This window comes from Trachurus trachurus (assembly GCF_905171665.1).
Source record: "Trachurus trachurus genome assembly, chromosome: 15".
Classification (NCBI taxonomy): Eukaryota; Metazoa; Chordata; class Actinopteri; order Carangiformes; family Carangidae; genus Trachurus; species Trachurus trachurus.
In genome coordinates, this window is record NC_139906.1 from 15,206,741 (window position 1) to 15,224,148 (window position 17,408).

The window sequence follows — 17,408 nt, forward strand, 5'->3', positions numbered from 1 at the left end:
TCTGCTGTTTTGGTTTTGGTCTGGTCTGAGCACAGTGTAGAAATGAAAGGCAAGGAGAGGGATGCAGAAGCTACACTGGTACATGCAACATAGATACAGTTTACTATTTGTTGAAGAGGAAAAAAAAACACTTGCACTGCACTCTGGGTAATAGGACACCCATTTTCTTTTTACTCACAATAAATCACTACCAGTGAGTAGTTAAAATAAAGTGGCGTTTTCCAATGGCAGCAGGGGAGGAAATACATCAAAAGTGTGTCACTGGTCATAAAGAAACATGGGAAAAACAACAAAAGAGAACAAAACATGATAGAACAGAACATATTGTAGGACAGACTTCCATTGCAGTAATGGAACTGTCATCTTTCTAAATGCAACTCTCTTGTCGGAAACTACTGTAATAGGATAAAGCATAACGCCACATTCATCACCAGAGTCGGAGACATGAGGAAATTAAGAAAGCAAACAGAAGTAAACAGTTTATCTAAATGAAACCAGAGTGTGAAGGGCCTGTTGACTCTACTGAGCTGGCAGAGCAAAATAAATGTCTTGTAATAATTGAGATGACACTGACAAAAGAAGGGAATGGTGGGTATATCTTTTAAAACCAGGCTTTGTCTCTACTTCACTGCTTACTGTAATTCTCTGCGACCTTTTGTGGGAATATGGGATATTCACCTGAATTACTTATCCAGTAGCTAACATGTCCTGACAAGTGACTACAGCACATAGGTCAGGTTATATTCATGTGCTGTTCCTGCCTTAATGGTAATGTTATGTCTACATAAAAACAGGGGAAAAAATGACTCATGGGCCTTTTTACTGGCCCATAGTGAACAGTCTTGAATTTAACAATTAAGAGCACATTATATGTCAGCGCTGGACTATTCACAATATGGGAGCATTTGGCTTAAAAAAACATGGCTGAGCTCAACACTCTCAAATACTCCCACCAAGCGCATTTAAGACAATATAATACAATAGGTAACAACCAATAATATTTTAAATATGACGGGGAAAAGCAATGAGCTTTTCTGTCATATTCATCCTCATCCTACTGTCAGTTATTATCTATCTACTTTACTACAGTACTACAGATTGCATAGATGACGTAGTGATCCAATGGATAATACAAAAAGAAAACATATTTATAGATGACAACCTACAATTCAACTTCAAAAAAACAAAAAACAAAAACAAATCTATCATCACATAAAACTCCAATTGATGTTATAAAAATTCAAATGAGACCAATATTTAACACTTCCCTGAGGGTATAATGGTGTGACAACATACAGTATATTACCTTTACAAACACAGTGCCACAGTACAGAAGAACAACAACAACAATGAGAGTATAACATTAGTGTACAAACTAGTTAAGCCTTAAGTATAATGAGACAGACAGACCCACAGGTAGGTGTGGGAGTGAGAGGAAGGGGAGGAGGGAGGCAAGGAGGGAATGTTTTGATGGGGCAACATGAAGGATCGGCTATACTCACGTCGTTTGCAGCCACACTTCTTAATCCTCTTAGGGTCTGTGATGTCATCATGACAAGCTTTGCAGTAGAAAAAAGCTCTAAAGGCGACACAGTAACAATGTTTAACACTTAAAATGATCCATGTCCACTTTGCGTAACAGGTGACCAGTTGTTGACTGGGACGGCTGGATTACCTCTTCACTTCTTTGGCATCACTGGCGATAAAGAACCCCAGTGTTCCCTCTTGCATCTTGACATGGTTGCCCGGGTTGATGAGGATGCTGGGTAATGAGAGAAATAGACACATGACGCTCATTAATTTCTGGACAACACTCAGTTCATGCACACAACTTTGCTAATCAAGAGGAATGGTACACACACGCGGTGAAGCCCTTAATCAAGTGCTTGGTTTGCTCTTTTGTGTTGTGTCCTATGTGTCATCATAAACACACCTGCTCCTCTTAACTTTGGGGCAATTTGCTGATGTGATACTCACACGGATGGACAGAATGTACAACAGTATGAGTGAATTTGAATTCTTTTCTTTACAGAATGGTACTGGATTGTCCCGGGGTGAGACGGGGGGGACAGAGAGGCACGAGTAAAGGGACAAAGGCAGAAAGAATTAAAATCATGGCCATGAAGTGGTTTTAGCCTCAGCACTCAAATACATTCATCTAGTCAAAAACAAATGTTGTGATGGCCACTGAGACATGGCTGTAGTACAGAGAATGTACAGTAAGTGTCATTATCTCGGTTAGTATTTGACAGTGGGATGCAAGGGAATGAACAGCTCTTTTTATTGTCGACTCGAGGCTCATTCTGCTAAGTGACTCTACTGTTGTCTAAGGGATCGCTCCAGGACGGTTGAGCCCCATAAAAATCACAGTGTGGCAATAATTAGAATGTATGTGATACAAGGTCAATATTGACTTCATAAAACATAAACGAAAAGAAAATGTATTATAGCATGCTGAACAGCAGCTGCCCTAAAAATAAATATCACAGGATGTATTAGTCAAACTATTTTTCTTACAACTGAGACTCATACTCATTACTGCTCTAAGCACTGTAAGCGACTGGCTGTATCATTCCCCATTAATTAGACTGAGACAAAGAGTAGACACCACACACACACACTATATATGCTCATACACACGCATACACACCCTGGTCATTAATGGTTACCTGTGGGCAACAATCATCAATGATGTGAGTGTGAACTAGGAAATCAAAACACTGAACCCACACATCTTTAAGGGTCACACTCCTTCAAAATACGAGCCCAGATGAAAGCTGATGAATTTTTAATTCTTATATTTCCCATTTTCTATCTTAAAAACTAAAACTTTTTATTGAATGGTGATAATAATATTCACCACATGGCATACAGAAAAACAGAACATCTTTCTAAGCAACTTGGCTCAAAATTTGGTGACATTTAATTTTGAAAGAGTACACTAGCAGGGAAGAGGAAAATATCTATTCCACTAAATCTTTCCTCTGGGCTCTGGAAAAGGTTACACTAGAGAAAATAAACAAAAATATTAAGGGAGCAATTGAATCCATTTACATATCAGGATGTGATCAAATTGCACCAGTCATGCAGATCAGATTTTTCTTTCCACACTGCAAGAAGTAAAATAGCATCTAACATTCACTCAGATTGAATGGCCCCCAAAAAGGTAAACAGGCATTATGCCTGGCATGCTCTTTAGTCCAAAACAAATGAAAGAAATAGATCAAATCAAGACAGTTCCACAAACATTGCTGCCCAAATCTGAGATTTTACAGGTGTGCCTATCCAAGACATTTTTCTTCAGTCAGGTGCAAACTGGTGAATAGAAACTTAAAAAAGCATCAAAACCTCATATTGTGAGCAACAAGGCAAGCATCAAACACTTTATGTGATAGTGTCATAGCATGCAGTTACCAAACAGCATGAAGAGGACAATAATCAAACAGAAAGGCATAGCCACTGAAGTACAGATATAAGGACAGGTACGTAGATGCAGACGGTTGCAGTAACTTCTGTGCAGTTGGATTGTTTCTCAAACACCAAACTGACAGGAAGTGACCTCACTTAAGAACATCTACTCGAGAGACGCACGAGCATGACTGTACATGGTGGCTGAGACAGACGGACAGACGGAAAGACAGACACTCACTCACTCACACACACACACACACACAAACTCTCTCTCTCTCTCTCTCTCTCTCTCTCTCACACACACACACACACACACACAGAGACGCACACACACAGACGCACATACATGCACAGATGGATATACATTTAACACTGAGAACATGAGAGGGTGATGGAATGCATAAAGTGAAATGTGGGGCACTTGTGAACATTGTAGCCTTTGGTTATTAAATTTCAGTTTGGATAAACTTAATGCTATCCAAATTCAACAGCTCCATGCCTTTCCTAGTGTGTGAAATGATGAAAAGAAAACAAAGGTTGGCAAGGTGCTGCTGGTGTAAAACCATGGAGAAAAAGACATGCTATCGTATCAGCCACTGCCTACAGCAATGGCAAATAATCAGTCAGTTTATTTCATGATCAACAGATAATCAGTGTTTATCGACACCACCTCTGAGGTCTAAGTTATGTGTATAGAAACTCTTCACTGATCTTGAATCAAAGAACCATGAAGTACTGTTCTGGCAAAATGATTTGAAAACACCATGAGTGGAATAATTAGCTTGGCAAAGCTTACATACAGTAGGGAAACAACTGAGCGACACTGAAAAAGAACTGAAAGTGAGAGAAATAAACTAGGCAAAGGACTGGTAAAGGACAAAACGGAAAAGATCAAAAGAGGTAGATATGGAGAGGGTGAGCGTTTGGCCTTGGTACACCGACAACAGCAAAGACAAAGAAACAGCACTTCTACAAACACGTCCAATTTATCTATCCTCTCTCTGCCTGCAAAGAAGTTAGTGCATTAAGCACAAGGGACACCATAAAAAAGAGTTTGAAAAAGAGGCCTGTGAGATAGAGTTTGGAAAAATATCCTTGGGGAAACTCCCAAAGTCAGAAGCTTTAAAGTGGTGGAGATTGGGTGGAACTTTGGAAGTAAGATAAGGTAGAGGGCATACCGCTTTCGGCTTCTGCAAACAACAAGAAAAAATCTCAAATCAAACAGTTATCATGAACATATAGAAGAAGAGGAGAATATGACTTTTACTGATGTTTTTCAGCCAATTTGGTAGGCACGCCATATATGGTCGCAAGTGGTGCAACTCTGTACACACACTGTATGTCATGCTTGTTCGATGTTGAGGTCCTTGCACTAAAAATATTTTTTTTCTAAAAAATGTTTTAACCAAGCTTATCTTAGCAAATGTATAATTAAATAAACTGGCATTGAAAATTTGGCAGTATATTTTCTAGAAAAAATGGCCAAAAAGGAGTATCATGTTTCGTGCTCCGTCATTAACATCATTATGAAAAAGTAATATAAAAATTATATATAAGTAAAATTACAGAATTAAGATAAAGTTGTTTTCAATAACTTATTAAGCTCGAAGGAAATAAGACCTTGGGAAAAACTCTATATCAAAATAGCCATCATTTGCTTTGCAACCTTGCCAGTACATAAAAACATTTGACACAGGTGAATGGGAAAGGGTGGGAGGGATTTGGCAATTGAGATTACTGAAAAATAGTACTTCATGTTGTTACTGGTGATACGACTGACACTGATGCAGAGTTAGTGGTTATCATACAGACCGAACAGGGACAGAATAGAATTGAGTTCAGGAAACACATGACATGAAATTTAAATGTGCAGAAAATTTAGGTGTGAAGGTTTCAGCACAGTGTAACTGAAATGAGACAAAAAACAATCGTGAAAGTTTTCTTGTTCCAGTGCAGTCGTCTGTTACCTGTCTGAACCTGAATTGACGTTTTAGCCAGATTTTATATTTATTCCTGAAGGGTTTGGTTACATATCAGCCTTGGGAATCTGTATTTACCTCCACCAATGACAAATAGTCATTATTCTCAGTTTCATTAATTTGTTCAATCAATCAAATTTTCTAATCAGATTTAGCACTGATGCCAGGTAGTGATTTCCTGCTATTTTTTATTGTAGTTGTGCTTAAATTAAAGGTTTCAGCATGGCAAAATGCAGATTGAAATAAATGATAAACATTAGTGAATATTACTATATTCACTACTACTAAATATATTATTAAAACACAAATTCAAGTTGACTGTGTAGCCACTGCAGAGTTATGCACAGTCTGTGTGCTTTCTGTACTTATTGCATGTAACTTTTGTTCTATTTAATGTTTTGGGTGGGAAAAATAACCCTTAGTGTACATTTTAAATATGTAAGTCATTTTGTTTGTTCACCAAATTAATAACTAATCAAAATCAAATTGATACAGCTGATACAAATATCAGCTGTGTCAGGGAAACAATAGAAAATATCACAGATATCAGAGCTGCCAAGAGGATTTTGGGGAAGAAATATAGGTATTTATTAGAAGCAAATCACTCAGTGGTTCATAGCCCTTGTATCTAATGTTAATGGGAGAAAGATCCAGTCCACAAACCTGCTCTCTCTCTGCTCAGACTTGTATTCGATGGCAATAAGCAACAGCTTCAGCTTCACATAGCACAGCCTGTAAAACATGAGAATTCATTAGGAGAACAGAATATAAGCCGATCACTGCTGAGTTTAAAGACCTTTGAAATTATTTTTCTTCCATCCCCACAGCCCATATTGTCTTTTTTTCTCTCCCTTACTTTTGAATTATTAGCGACCTACCATTGACAGAGGGCTTGCTGAGTGGGGAAAGAGTGATACTTACTCACAGACAGTGGGGAAGGTGAGGCCCACAAAGGCACTGGACAAATACTCTGTGTACATCTCATTGGCCACTCCTTCAAGGTAATACTTCTGCCATGTGTCCTCCTCAATCTGACAAAAAACAAGCACGGAAATGTCACATGTGAAGATTAAGAAAAGGAAGAATAAAGCAACACTGTTTCCCTTCCAATCCAAGCAATCCAATGTGGTCTGCAGATGTTCTCCCGCACAACATCAGCCTGGTCATTATAAGCTGATCCATCATCTTTATGACATGAGAACAGTTCTTTGATAGAGGCAAGCACCTCTTCAATTTTGAGCTGCAGAAACACTGAACAGATTCCATATGAAATGTCACAGTAAAAATATGACGTGCCAGGATGACTGAAAACACTCTAATAGAAGCCTTTCTCTGGACAAAGATGTCAAAATTTCCCAGGGAATGTGCTGTGTCTGATGGATCTAGTCCATCTGTCAGCAGAGAACTTACTGTATCAATTTATTTCACCTCACCTTCAATCTCAGTATAAATCATCTCATTTACAAAAATGCAATGCAGGGATTCATTCATCCATATTACTTCAGTCTGTTCAGAAGGAGTGACTGAGACATGGCAAGTTAATCTTGTCCTCTGTGTTACCTCAATGAAGGACCTCATGGAGAATAGGTTGGCTAGCATTGTGGACAGGCCCTGAGCCAGACAGCTCTGGGCAATGAAGCCTGCCTTCAGCTCCGCCAAGCAGATAGCATCGTCACCCTCCTTCCAGTTCCAGCTTGGAATGTTCAGCAGATGGGCCTTCATCACATGATACAGACGAGGGAGGTCACAAGACACAGAGAGCTCACATTCAGTCATTCAAAGCCCTTACAGGAATACTTCAACATTTTGCAAATTATGCCTGTTTGCTCTCTGAATATGATAGTAAATACAGAGCTTGTGCCAGCATCCAAATGGCTTAGCACATACACTGGAAATCAGGGGTCTTGCGTTGAAGTTTGGTTTGTTCCTACTTTGAATACAGTGTTTCCCTTCTGTTAGAAATACCTTTCCCATAGCCCTCCCTCCCTCTGTGGTTGGGCTTAGAGCTCTGGTAAGGTAATGATTATTTATTCCCTAACGTAGCACCCTCAAAAATTCCACAATGGGACAAAAAACACAGGCATCTAGTATCATGACTACTTAGTTCCAACAATCCTTAAATGCAATTTGTTTGAAAAGTACGCATTGTACTGTCAGCGCTGTCAGTGTTGACACACTTTGACGATGATTAGTAATTTTTTTAAGTCTCAATTTGCTGCTCACTATAGTAACGACTGAGTGTCAATTACACAGGGAGGAGAATATGAGCAGTAGAACATAATCCTTGCAACTCCAAATTATTGCATTTACAATACATGTCTTTCCTATGAAGACATTTTCCTTGAAATGTTTATAACATAATTTGAATGTGCCTAAAAATTGATAATACAATAAATCATTCATTAGGAATTTTTCAAGCTTTCATGTTAGCCTCCTCTCAGACATGTATTTACATAGAAACCCTATATAACCCTATATACTATAAGTTGTATACAGTGTGAAAGGGTGCTCCAAGGTAAATATCAATCTCTGCCATTCTTGCTATTGTATTGTGCCGCTCTTTTTATGTACTGACTTAAAACCGAGGTTTGTACCCAATGATGAAACCAACTGCTATCTATTTACAGTCCAGCTGTTAAACAGAAAGAGTTGTGGTTTATCTGCTGTCAAAAACTTTCTGCCATGTGAGGGAGAACAGAGACCAGTCAAAATGAGGCAAAGCAATCTCATACAGTATACCCCAGGCCAGTGAAGCTTTTTTTATTTTTTATTTTACCTTGTTATGATATTGGAGCATCTGCGTGATTATTCTAATCTTGGGATGATAGTTCTTGATTGAGATGACCCTTGAAAAAAGGCAGAAACAGTGAACAATGAATATGTAACACCTCATCTAGTCTCTGTCTGCTGCTTTCAAAGTCAAGATGATTCAATACCTCATGATGTTGGAGGCATCTTCAGCATCGGGATCTGCACAGTATTTGTTGGCAAGGATTAAACAGGCATCTGCTGACTCGATCTGTGTGTAGAAGACCAAAGAAACACATGGTGAAATGATAATACACCCCAGTATTTATTCACAGGCACCGAGTGCTTTCAGAAAATTGCCTCCGTCTTTTTCTCATAAAATTATACAAATTAGTGGGTTGAACAATGACTAGTGTCAATACTATGAGCAATACTCTTCATCAATATACCACAGCCTTTACCTCTTTTCTTTCTTCTGTCTCTATCCATTTTGGTTAAGAAGTAAAAATAATAACTGACATGGATAGCCATATATTGTCACCCTGTTCTGCTTTGCTGTACTCTATATACCCACTAAAATGAAAAAATATTCAAATGTTCAAACAGGAAACCTCAAAATGTCTGGTTTAGTGAAAGGACTCTGCTCTTAATCTGTCCAATTTAATCTATAATTTTTTGTGTTTTTCCTCCTCCAAGAGTCCTGTCACCAACTTCACCAAGTGTACCTTCACACGGGCCAGATCGTGAGGGTTGAGAACAGATCCCTGGTAGAACTCCACTTGGGTAAAATGGCGTTTGAACAAGGCTTCCAGCTCAAGATTAGGGGAAATACTAACACACAGAGAAAAGGGGAGAGGAGTTAGCGCATGTATGGCTACCTCATGTATACACGTCGACTGCGCATTGTTTCAAACATTGTGTGCAGTGCAAACCTACACGTGGTGAGGAAGAATAAGTTAACTTACTTATGGAGAAAAACAATTTCAACATTGACATCATCCCTGTCCTTGTGTAGGAAGTCTTTGAGGAAGTTGGAGACACTTTCGAGGGTAATATGACCACAGACCACAATATGCCTGGAAGGGGGGAAGAAATCATCTTGAGTGGGCAACATAAATCACTCCAGACACTGGCATGTCTCCCAAAGATAATCAGTCAAACCAAAGCACTCTAACATCTAACTTAAATATAGAGTGAAAAAAATCTATATACATGTCAAGAAATGTTGTTTCAAAGCAAACAAGTAACTGAATTATATCTTTTTGACCATAAAAGTGAATATTTTCCCCCATGTAATGAAAGTGGTTAAATTCTGCACGACAAGTGCAATCAAACACTCAACTCTGAACCACTTTAGAAAATCTAAGATATAATCACACAGCCCACAGTGGTTGGACTGTCATCCGTTCTCAATATAAAAACTACCCCTTCAGCCAAACCACCCCCTTTGTGAGCTGAATGGATGTTGACAAAGACATGTACATCAATATGCTTGTGCTTTTATACAGAACATTACTAAAACTTTCAAAGTGATTTGGAGGCCTGTGGTTGACACAAACTCTAAACAGGACCTCAGAGTATTTGACGGGTCCCTGGCAGGATTCAGTAGTGCATTACAGCTGAGAGAGCTGTCAGAGGGTGCACAGAGCTGATTACAGCACAGAGGAAGTGCGCGGTCAGATTAGAGAGATTTTTGGGTTGAAGTTGTGTGTCCCTGGTTGTCCTCTGACTGCCCTGTAGGCCAGAGTGATCAAGTTCAAAGGTTGGCCTCTCAGTTTTATCAGCTATGAGGGTCATTGTAATAAGATTTTAATAAGACACAGGGAGTTTGGACAGTCACTGTCCAAGTCTTATTAAAATCTTCACATCTTAACAATAAAACTTGTGGTGCTTCTGTAAATGTCAAGTTTTAGTGTCCCAGAACTGAGAAAAATATTCATATTGCTCAAATCATTTATATCATAGGTTTAATCTTACTTTTTAAATGTTGCTATTACACTGCTGTATCTAATGAAAATAATAGCTGTTATTATTAAAAACACTTGGACGATGATACCAAGTATCAGGATTCAATAGCACTGTAAGTATCGGTATCATGGCTATGATGAGGCAATTTAATCACACTAATCTGGTGGATTTATGACTCTCTGCAGTATATGCTTCATTTGCACTGTGGTAAGCTGAACTAGTCTTCTGGACTTTAAGTTAAATGTCACCAAGTCTTTTTGCCAACCCCCTTAGTGAGAAATCCAAACATGCTCAGTAGAATCCAGCCCTTATATTGACATGGATTAGTGTGGATATTCGGCAGACACCCTAATTACCCTATGGAGACCTGTAAGGCAATCTGTGTAATGACAATGGCCTTATCCACTACTTACAAGGATGTGCCAGGAGACAATTGAACCACTTAAGATTTGAGTGTCTGGGTACTGGACGGCTTTGCACTCAACACTAAAGAGATTAAGTTACTCTTTCCTAAAATTAAAAAAAATACATCAGTCATATTTGTTCACTGTTCAAGTTCTTATCATCAGACTAGATTTGTTATGACAGGTTTACCTCAATCTATTATCAGGCTGTTATATAGAAGAAGGAAGCTCTGGCTTACACATTAACCTTAAACTGTTGACGTCTAAAATTGTATAGAACATTAGTGAAATCTGACTCAGTTTGGCAGGTTGAAAGGAAACAGAGATATTTGTGTTAGATGAGAACCATAGTCCAGATCACTGTACGTTCTCCTATCCTGTACCAGATGGACTGGGCAGGGCTGAACTGAAGTGGACTTGGCAAAGTAATGTGACAGACATATTGAGAGAATGGCAGTTTGTGAATGTTGCAGGACATAATGGTCTTCACAGATGTCGCCTCTGTCCTTTAAGAGAATCTAATGAGCAGCCGTGATCGCATGGTTGGCCAGAGTTGAGCAAAGGGCCGTGTGGTCTTACAAGCTGATGAGCTGAGATGTCTGTGGGCAGCCAGCAGAATTTGGCACAAGACTTCGCTCATTTCATGAGATGAAAAACATCAGTCATGTTTTCCTATTCTCAGCATCCAGATGCCCTTCTCCAAGGGTGGAAGTAAGGTACAGATTTATAAGGCGTATTATTTGGCTTGTGTGGGTTTAACATTCAGTACCGAATGGCAGATGAACACACACACAAAAGCACAAACCTGAATCTGTAAATTCATGTTCACAGGTAAACACAGGTGCACGTACATAGAGCGAATGTGGTGCTGCCTTTCACGCTGAAAAGGCGATTTATCGGCATAGGAAAACTTTCTCTCTCAAGTATAATATTTTTTGTTCCCCTGATCAAGCCACTAATTATTAGAGTCTCTGTATTTAAGAACTTGGCCTGGCTGTATTGAGCTTTCCATGTGCCAGTAGTGGCATCAAATTCAATACTGAGATCATGGCTAGTTAAATAGGATATAAAAAAGGATATCATGGATAATTCAACCATTTAAAAATGCTTCATGATACCTCCCCTCTGGTCAACCTGATTGTACAGTACAGTTTAAGATATAGAAATGACTAAAAACAAAAAATTTAAATAAAGCACTTAAAGGGCACAGATTTTTTTTTTTTTTTTTTACAGGAAAATCATACCTGGCAACCCAGAAACTCAAAAAAATAAAAATAAAAAATAAGTGTGGTACACAATCACATTCAATGCAAAGGGGTATTACACAGCATGCACACAAAACATGCAGAAAGGCAACATCCCAGGATGTCACTGGGGATGCACAGAGTACAATATGAACAAACACGAAGAGCTCAAACATCAGCAACAGAGGTCACTCACTTAATACTGCTCTAATCCTTAGGTCAGTGATGAGTTTACTGCAAGAATCATCATCAAAATGTTGCAATTTACACATGAGGGTTCCCCTTAATTTCTATCATCTTTCAGGAAATTCTTAGGCAACAGGTGAAAGTGCATCTCCTGTAATGTCAAGAATCAACAGTGCCATGTGTAGTCATCACATGCTAATCAGAATTAAGTGAGTACATTTATATATACTGCATATTGTCTTTACAGTGCGGTAGTATGCCGACTCTTCACAAGTCAGCCCTATGTATATTTTACCATTATGTAAAGGGAGTGTCTGTGTTAAGGCCTGACAGTGTGCGAGTCTCTGCGTCTGCACGCCTCAAGTCGCTAACCCATACAGACGACTTTCAAAGGTGTATGTCAGAGTTCAGCCAGGGTTGAAGCCAGTTTCCGTGCCAATCCTTCTGTTGAAGTTGGGGCTAATGGAAACCATAGAGCCATAATGGAAACCACAGAGCCCCGAGTGCAGTGTGGGCGCCAACACAACGCAACACTTGTCATTATTATATCAGCATACACAGGCTGAGAGCTGTCACTGCACTCACGGGTGTATGGTACACTGCACAGAGTACTATAAGCAACACTAGCATGAGACTGGAACTCAGTACAGACCCAATGTGACTTCCAAATAACCTTCAAGGCCTGTTTCAAGTGACTGCAGCCAGCCAGAGAGATCAAATAAGGGTTACATTTAAAATACCTCACAATGTATTGTGACCTCATTGTTTGCTAGTTCTGTAATCAGTCTGATACTTGTAATCTCCTAATCTCATTTCCATGATGGATTTTTTTTTCTGTTGATAGCTGCTAAATTTTAATGCACTGAACCCTAATGTCAATCTTAAACCCACATGACAGACCTGTTTTGTCTATGTGTCAGGTCCTATCCATGTAAACACCAAGCACATACATATCTAAATGATTATGCAAAGAGCCTGGTTCCACACTAATCCTGTGTGTTTGGTGGGTCTCCTCGAAATGTTACGATAAATTCACACTACATATCTACACGGAAAGAGAGATGGACGGGGGCCGTGGAAGGAGAAAATTAAGTGTGTGGGAAAAACTATCCTCAGTTTTGACAAGGGTTTCTCTCAACACCCATCTGTGAGTCTGGGCTGAGGTCACTGGCCAAACATAGCATTTCATCAATCTTGTCCCAATGACAGGCAAACATCATCGAACAAAGGCTTTTTTCCTATGCCTCAATCTACTGCTGACTGTCTGGAATCCACCCTGCTGAAACCAAGGGAAGTAAGATTGGAAAAGAGAAACAGAGCGAGAAAGAGAAGACAGCATGGTAGTAGATGCTGAGTGCTACGGAAGAAAATGAGAAGAAAAGGGAAGAAGGAAAAAGAAAAAGTCTGCCCTCCCTATTCTCCACATTTGGATTAAAATAAATCTGTGTGCTGAATATCAGTAAGGTTTGAGCCACGAGGGGAGGAGAACAATACTGCACAATAAGTACTGTGGTAATCCTGTACAAACAGTAAAATGACCACAGTGTCACACATACTTAACAGTGCACTGGAACCTCTGCTCAGAGAGGCCAATTACACATATACATAAATAACAGGAGCCTCCGGAGACAAACTCCACCACCACACAAGAGACGAGAACCAGGCGAGAACCAAGCAGGCAAAGCAAGCCAAAAGCAATTGAGAGCCTCCGATGGGAGTGAGGCATCCAGCATTCAGGGTGTGGGAGCTGACTGAAGATCAGGGCCAGAGTCATGTCAAGCATTGATGATGCGATGGGCTAGCGGTGACAGACAAAAGGTTGATGGCTTTTTCATAGAGTTTGGCAAACAATGAAAAAGCCGCAAGACAGCAGGTTATAACAGAGAGCATGCCAGAGTGATGCAGATAAAGAAAGAAAATCTATAAAACATGCAAAACAAACTCAAGCAAAATGAAACAAGAAAAGAAATTATATCCTGCAATGGTCATTGAGATTGATGATGCTTAAAAAGACCACCAATAATAATGCACTTGCAGATGTTCAAATCTTTCTATTTTCTTGTGGAAAAAAATCCTAAAAGCGGATTGTAGGGGTTTCATGACTATTTTCTTTCATTTTGATGGATTAGGATCCTAAATCATCCCCATAGGCAAGACAGTATTAATGAGAGACTGGATCTGAATAGAATCAGAAATGGGACAAGACATTGAGCACAGATCTACAGGATAGAAGCACCACAGGTTAGTATACTGCAAGTCTACAGTGTAGTAGTCATGAAAGCTCTATTTTCCAAATCAAATTAAAGCGCAACACAGGATGTTTCAAAGAGGACAAAGAAAGAAAATGAACGGCACACAAATGACTTCAGGAAAGCTCTGAGTGAAGGACAGATAGAGGAAGATATAGAAAAGGGTAGAGAGAAAAAAGAAGACAAGGCTAGAGAGAAAGACAGAGAGACAGAGTGAAAGAGAGTAAAGGGGCATGGACATGTATGTCCTAATGGCCAAGGTCTCCAGTCACGCAGTGTGACTTGATGCTATAATATAACTTTACTGTTCTAAAAGGTCAAGTTAACTAACCCCCAGTAACTACAAAACTTCAGGGGGGTGCACTTGAGTCACACAACCACACCTTGTCTGGATTTCAACTTACTTTCTGCCTCGTGTCGAGTTATAACTCCCTCCGTATTTCTTCCGATTAAGGATGAGAGCAGCAATTTCTGGCACGTAGCGAGCAAACATGGCCTACATGCATGGAACAGAAAAAAGAAAAAGGCATGCAGAGAGGGTTCTACCGCACACAGAAAAACAGCAGAACCATCTGGAATACTTACTTTCTCCCATTAACCGCACTATAGGAACCACCATATTTCTTGCGGTTTCCTATTAACTCTATGATTTCAGGGACGTAGCTGGCAAACATGGCCTAAGGAGAAGATAGAAGACAGAAGAAGAGACTAAAAAAGAGACTACTAAGCCGCAGAGTGGGTGGTGGGGAAACTGGTGCGTGAATCCAGATTTCTGAGGGGAGAAAAATATTACTTTGGAAATGAATGAGAGAAAAAAGCTCTCTCATTGTCGGTAAACTTTATAATCATGAAAGAGATCTTCGTATACCAAAAAGAGTCTTGTTTTTGCTGTTGAGTAAAAAAAAATAGCCCCAGTCTTTCAAGGTAGAGGTTTAGGAAAAGGTTTAGTCAGTGGGCAAGAATTTTGTCACAGCTGTTGAGTAGTCAGTCTGTGATAGCACCGAAAACCTTTATGGAGAGCAGAGGTCTAAAAGCTGAGGGAGAATAGAATCAAAACCTATGTGCCATGTTTTGTCCAACAAACACAGATGATGTGGCAGGTTGATTTGAATAGGCCCACCTGATGGTCCACAGCTGCAAAACACATTAAGACTCATTTGTTGGGCTGGAAAATGAGCTGGATGCATTTTGCAAAGTTTCACAGCCATTTATTGCAGGAGAGGGTGGTTTAAGTTTACCATCTAACAATGGGGTTCTCGCTGACACTACTCATCTAGTCTAACATCTACTATAAGAAACAAAGACATGCCCTTGCCCTTGTAAATACACACTTAAATCATGCTTGCAAAGTTTACCTATATGCATTACCAGGAATAATGTGAAATGACGTGGGTTTGAAATGATTCCTGGATTTAAAGTATCTCCAGCCTGGAGTCATTATTCAGCCACTGCTGCTGATAGGAAGCAGCTTGAGGTACTAGCCTAAAGACTTCCAGAGCTTTCAACGCGGAGAAAAACACACAACCTATCACCATGGCCACAGCACGGTACACATCCACACAGCTGCAGGTCATCAGTGCATAGTGATAGCTGGCCAAATGCAGAATACAGTAACTGTGATTTGGCTAGATCCTCCATTTTCTGTAAGAGAAGATGGAGGAGGCAAGGTCTTTGCTATGTGCGTGTGCATATGTGCGTGTGGGTTCTCACAGGTGTGTGTACACATGCACGCTTGTGTGTAAGTTACTACTGTACACTAGTGGCAGCCCAACAGGACGCTAGATCAGGGGAAGGTGTGGGGGTGGGGAGGGGGGCTGCTGTTGCTGTGGTAACAGTCAGGCTGGCCTAAGCCTCATCTCTCTGCCCCTGTGTTTGTTGGAATTGTGGGAAGAGACACGGGAGGAGGGGTGTCCTGAAACCGCAACTGCTTTTAAGAGAACAGTAACAACATTATCAGACAAAAGCTTATACTCTAATCAAACAAATACAGGAATGACACATACGGGGAGGGGACAGAGGAGCACATAGTACTGTAACTACAGCAGACAAGATACAGTAGGCTAAACAGAAGGATACAGCTACACTATGACGAAGAAATACTGTGTACTGGTACAGGCAACATACAGTAGTTCTAACATTTTATAACACTGTGATAAAATATTACACAATACTATCATAAAAGCATTTAAATGTATTTTTCATTATTCAATCATATCTTGCATCATTTTGAATGACAGATGGGAACAGGCAGGATTTTAGGAAGGGGATACAGGGAGTGAGGGGAAAAATAAAAAGCCTGATTTTACCAAACCACCAAGGATGAAGAAGACCATAAACAGGCGCCCCAGGGTAGTTTTTGCATAGACATCCCCGTAGCCCACTGTAGACATAGTCACCATCAGCAAATACACACATTCCCAATAGGAAAGTGACTGGGAATTTTGGAAGTTTTCCCAAGGATCCCCTGAGTTTTCCACCTAAAATGGAAATCGGAGAAGTAGGGAAGCATAATTAGACATAACTCTAACCACCAATTTGTAAACAGGGTTTTGAATAAAGAAACTACTTCATCAAGTTTGATTAAATCCAGCTTCAAGTGCTCCTGCATCCATCTGTGCTATTGCCACCCATAATTTACACACTGAGCTTAGGCTGCCATCTAGTGGTAGAAACAGCTCAATGCTGAGATGTTGAGCAGAAGTGCCAATACACAGTGTATATTTTATGTACTATTGTTTTGAATAATTCTCTTTATAGATTTTTCCTAAGTTTGAGAGTTTGACAGAGGAAAGTGGCAGGAAACCAGAAGAAGCACAGAATAAATATCTATGGCCAGACTTGAATCGCAGAAATCCAATGACATGTTATACTGGTGTTATCATATAGTATATATTGAAAAATCTTTTATTTAAATTCACAAGTTGTTTCACAAGTTATAAGTTATATGTCATCATTCAGTCCTTAAAGAGGTAAAAACAGTTGATGTATTTACTTGTGACTTTGCTGTTTCCTTCTACTGTAACTGTTGTCATAATTGTCATAATTTACCCAACACTGGTATGGGATCAGTACTAGATATTGACAGGTACTGGATGCGTTGTTGGGAGATAAAAAGTTAGGTTATTTACCCCTTCCTGGAGATGTGAGATAAATGCCATCATAGTTTCCTCCCTTATGATTCATTCTCCAGTTTTCAAATTGCACTGTTGTAAGCATCAG

General features: G+C 39.7%; 1 protein-coding gene across 2 annotated transcripts in view; it reads right to left on the reverse strand.

Moving 5' to 3' along the window:
• The window catches only part of kcnma1a (potassium large conductance calcium-activated channel, subfamily M, alpha member 1a), a 133,686-nt gene that overhangs the window by 36,444 nt on the left and 79,834 nt on the right, over positions 1 to 17,408 (reverse strand). For both annotated transcript variants that reach the window (XM_083988341.1, XM_083988342.1), the window contains exons 8-18: positions 16,496 to 16,666; positions 14,775 to 14,866; positions 9,104 to 9,214; positions 8,864 to 8,969; positions 8,327 to 8,409; positions 8,167 to 8,236; positions 6,951 to 7,106; positions 6,312 to 6,421; positions 6,054 to 6,122; positions 1,676 to 1,762; positions 1,503 to 1,579 (exon numbers count right to left, since the gene is read on the reverse strand). In XM_083988341.1, coding sequence (XP_083844467.1) covers positions 1,503 to 1,579; positions 1,676 to 1,762; positions 6,054 to 6,122; positions 6,312 to 6,421; positions 6,951 to 7,106; positions 8,167 to 8,236; positions 8,327 to 8,409; positions 8,864 to 8,969; positions 9,104 to 9,214; positions 14,775 to 14,866; positions 16,496 to 16,666 — 1,132 coding nt within the window. The remainder of the gene's footprint in view (positions 1 to 1,502; positions 1,580 to 1,675; positions 1,763 to 6,053; positions 6,123 to 6,311; positions 6,422 to 6,950; positions 7,107 to 8,166; positions 8,237 to 8,326; positions 8,410 to 8,863; positions 8,970 to 9,103; positions 9,215 to 14,774; positions 14,867 to 16,495; positions 16,667 to 17,408) is intronic.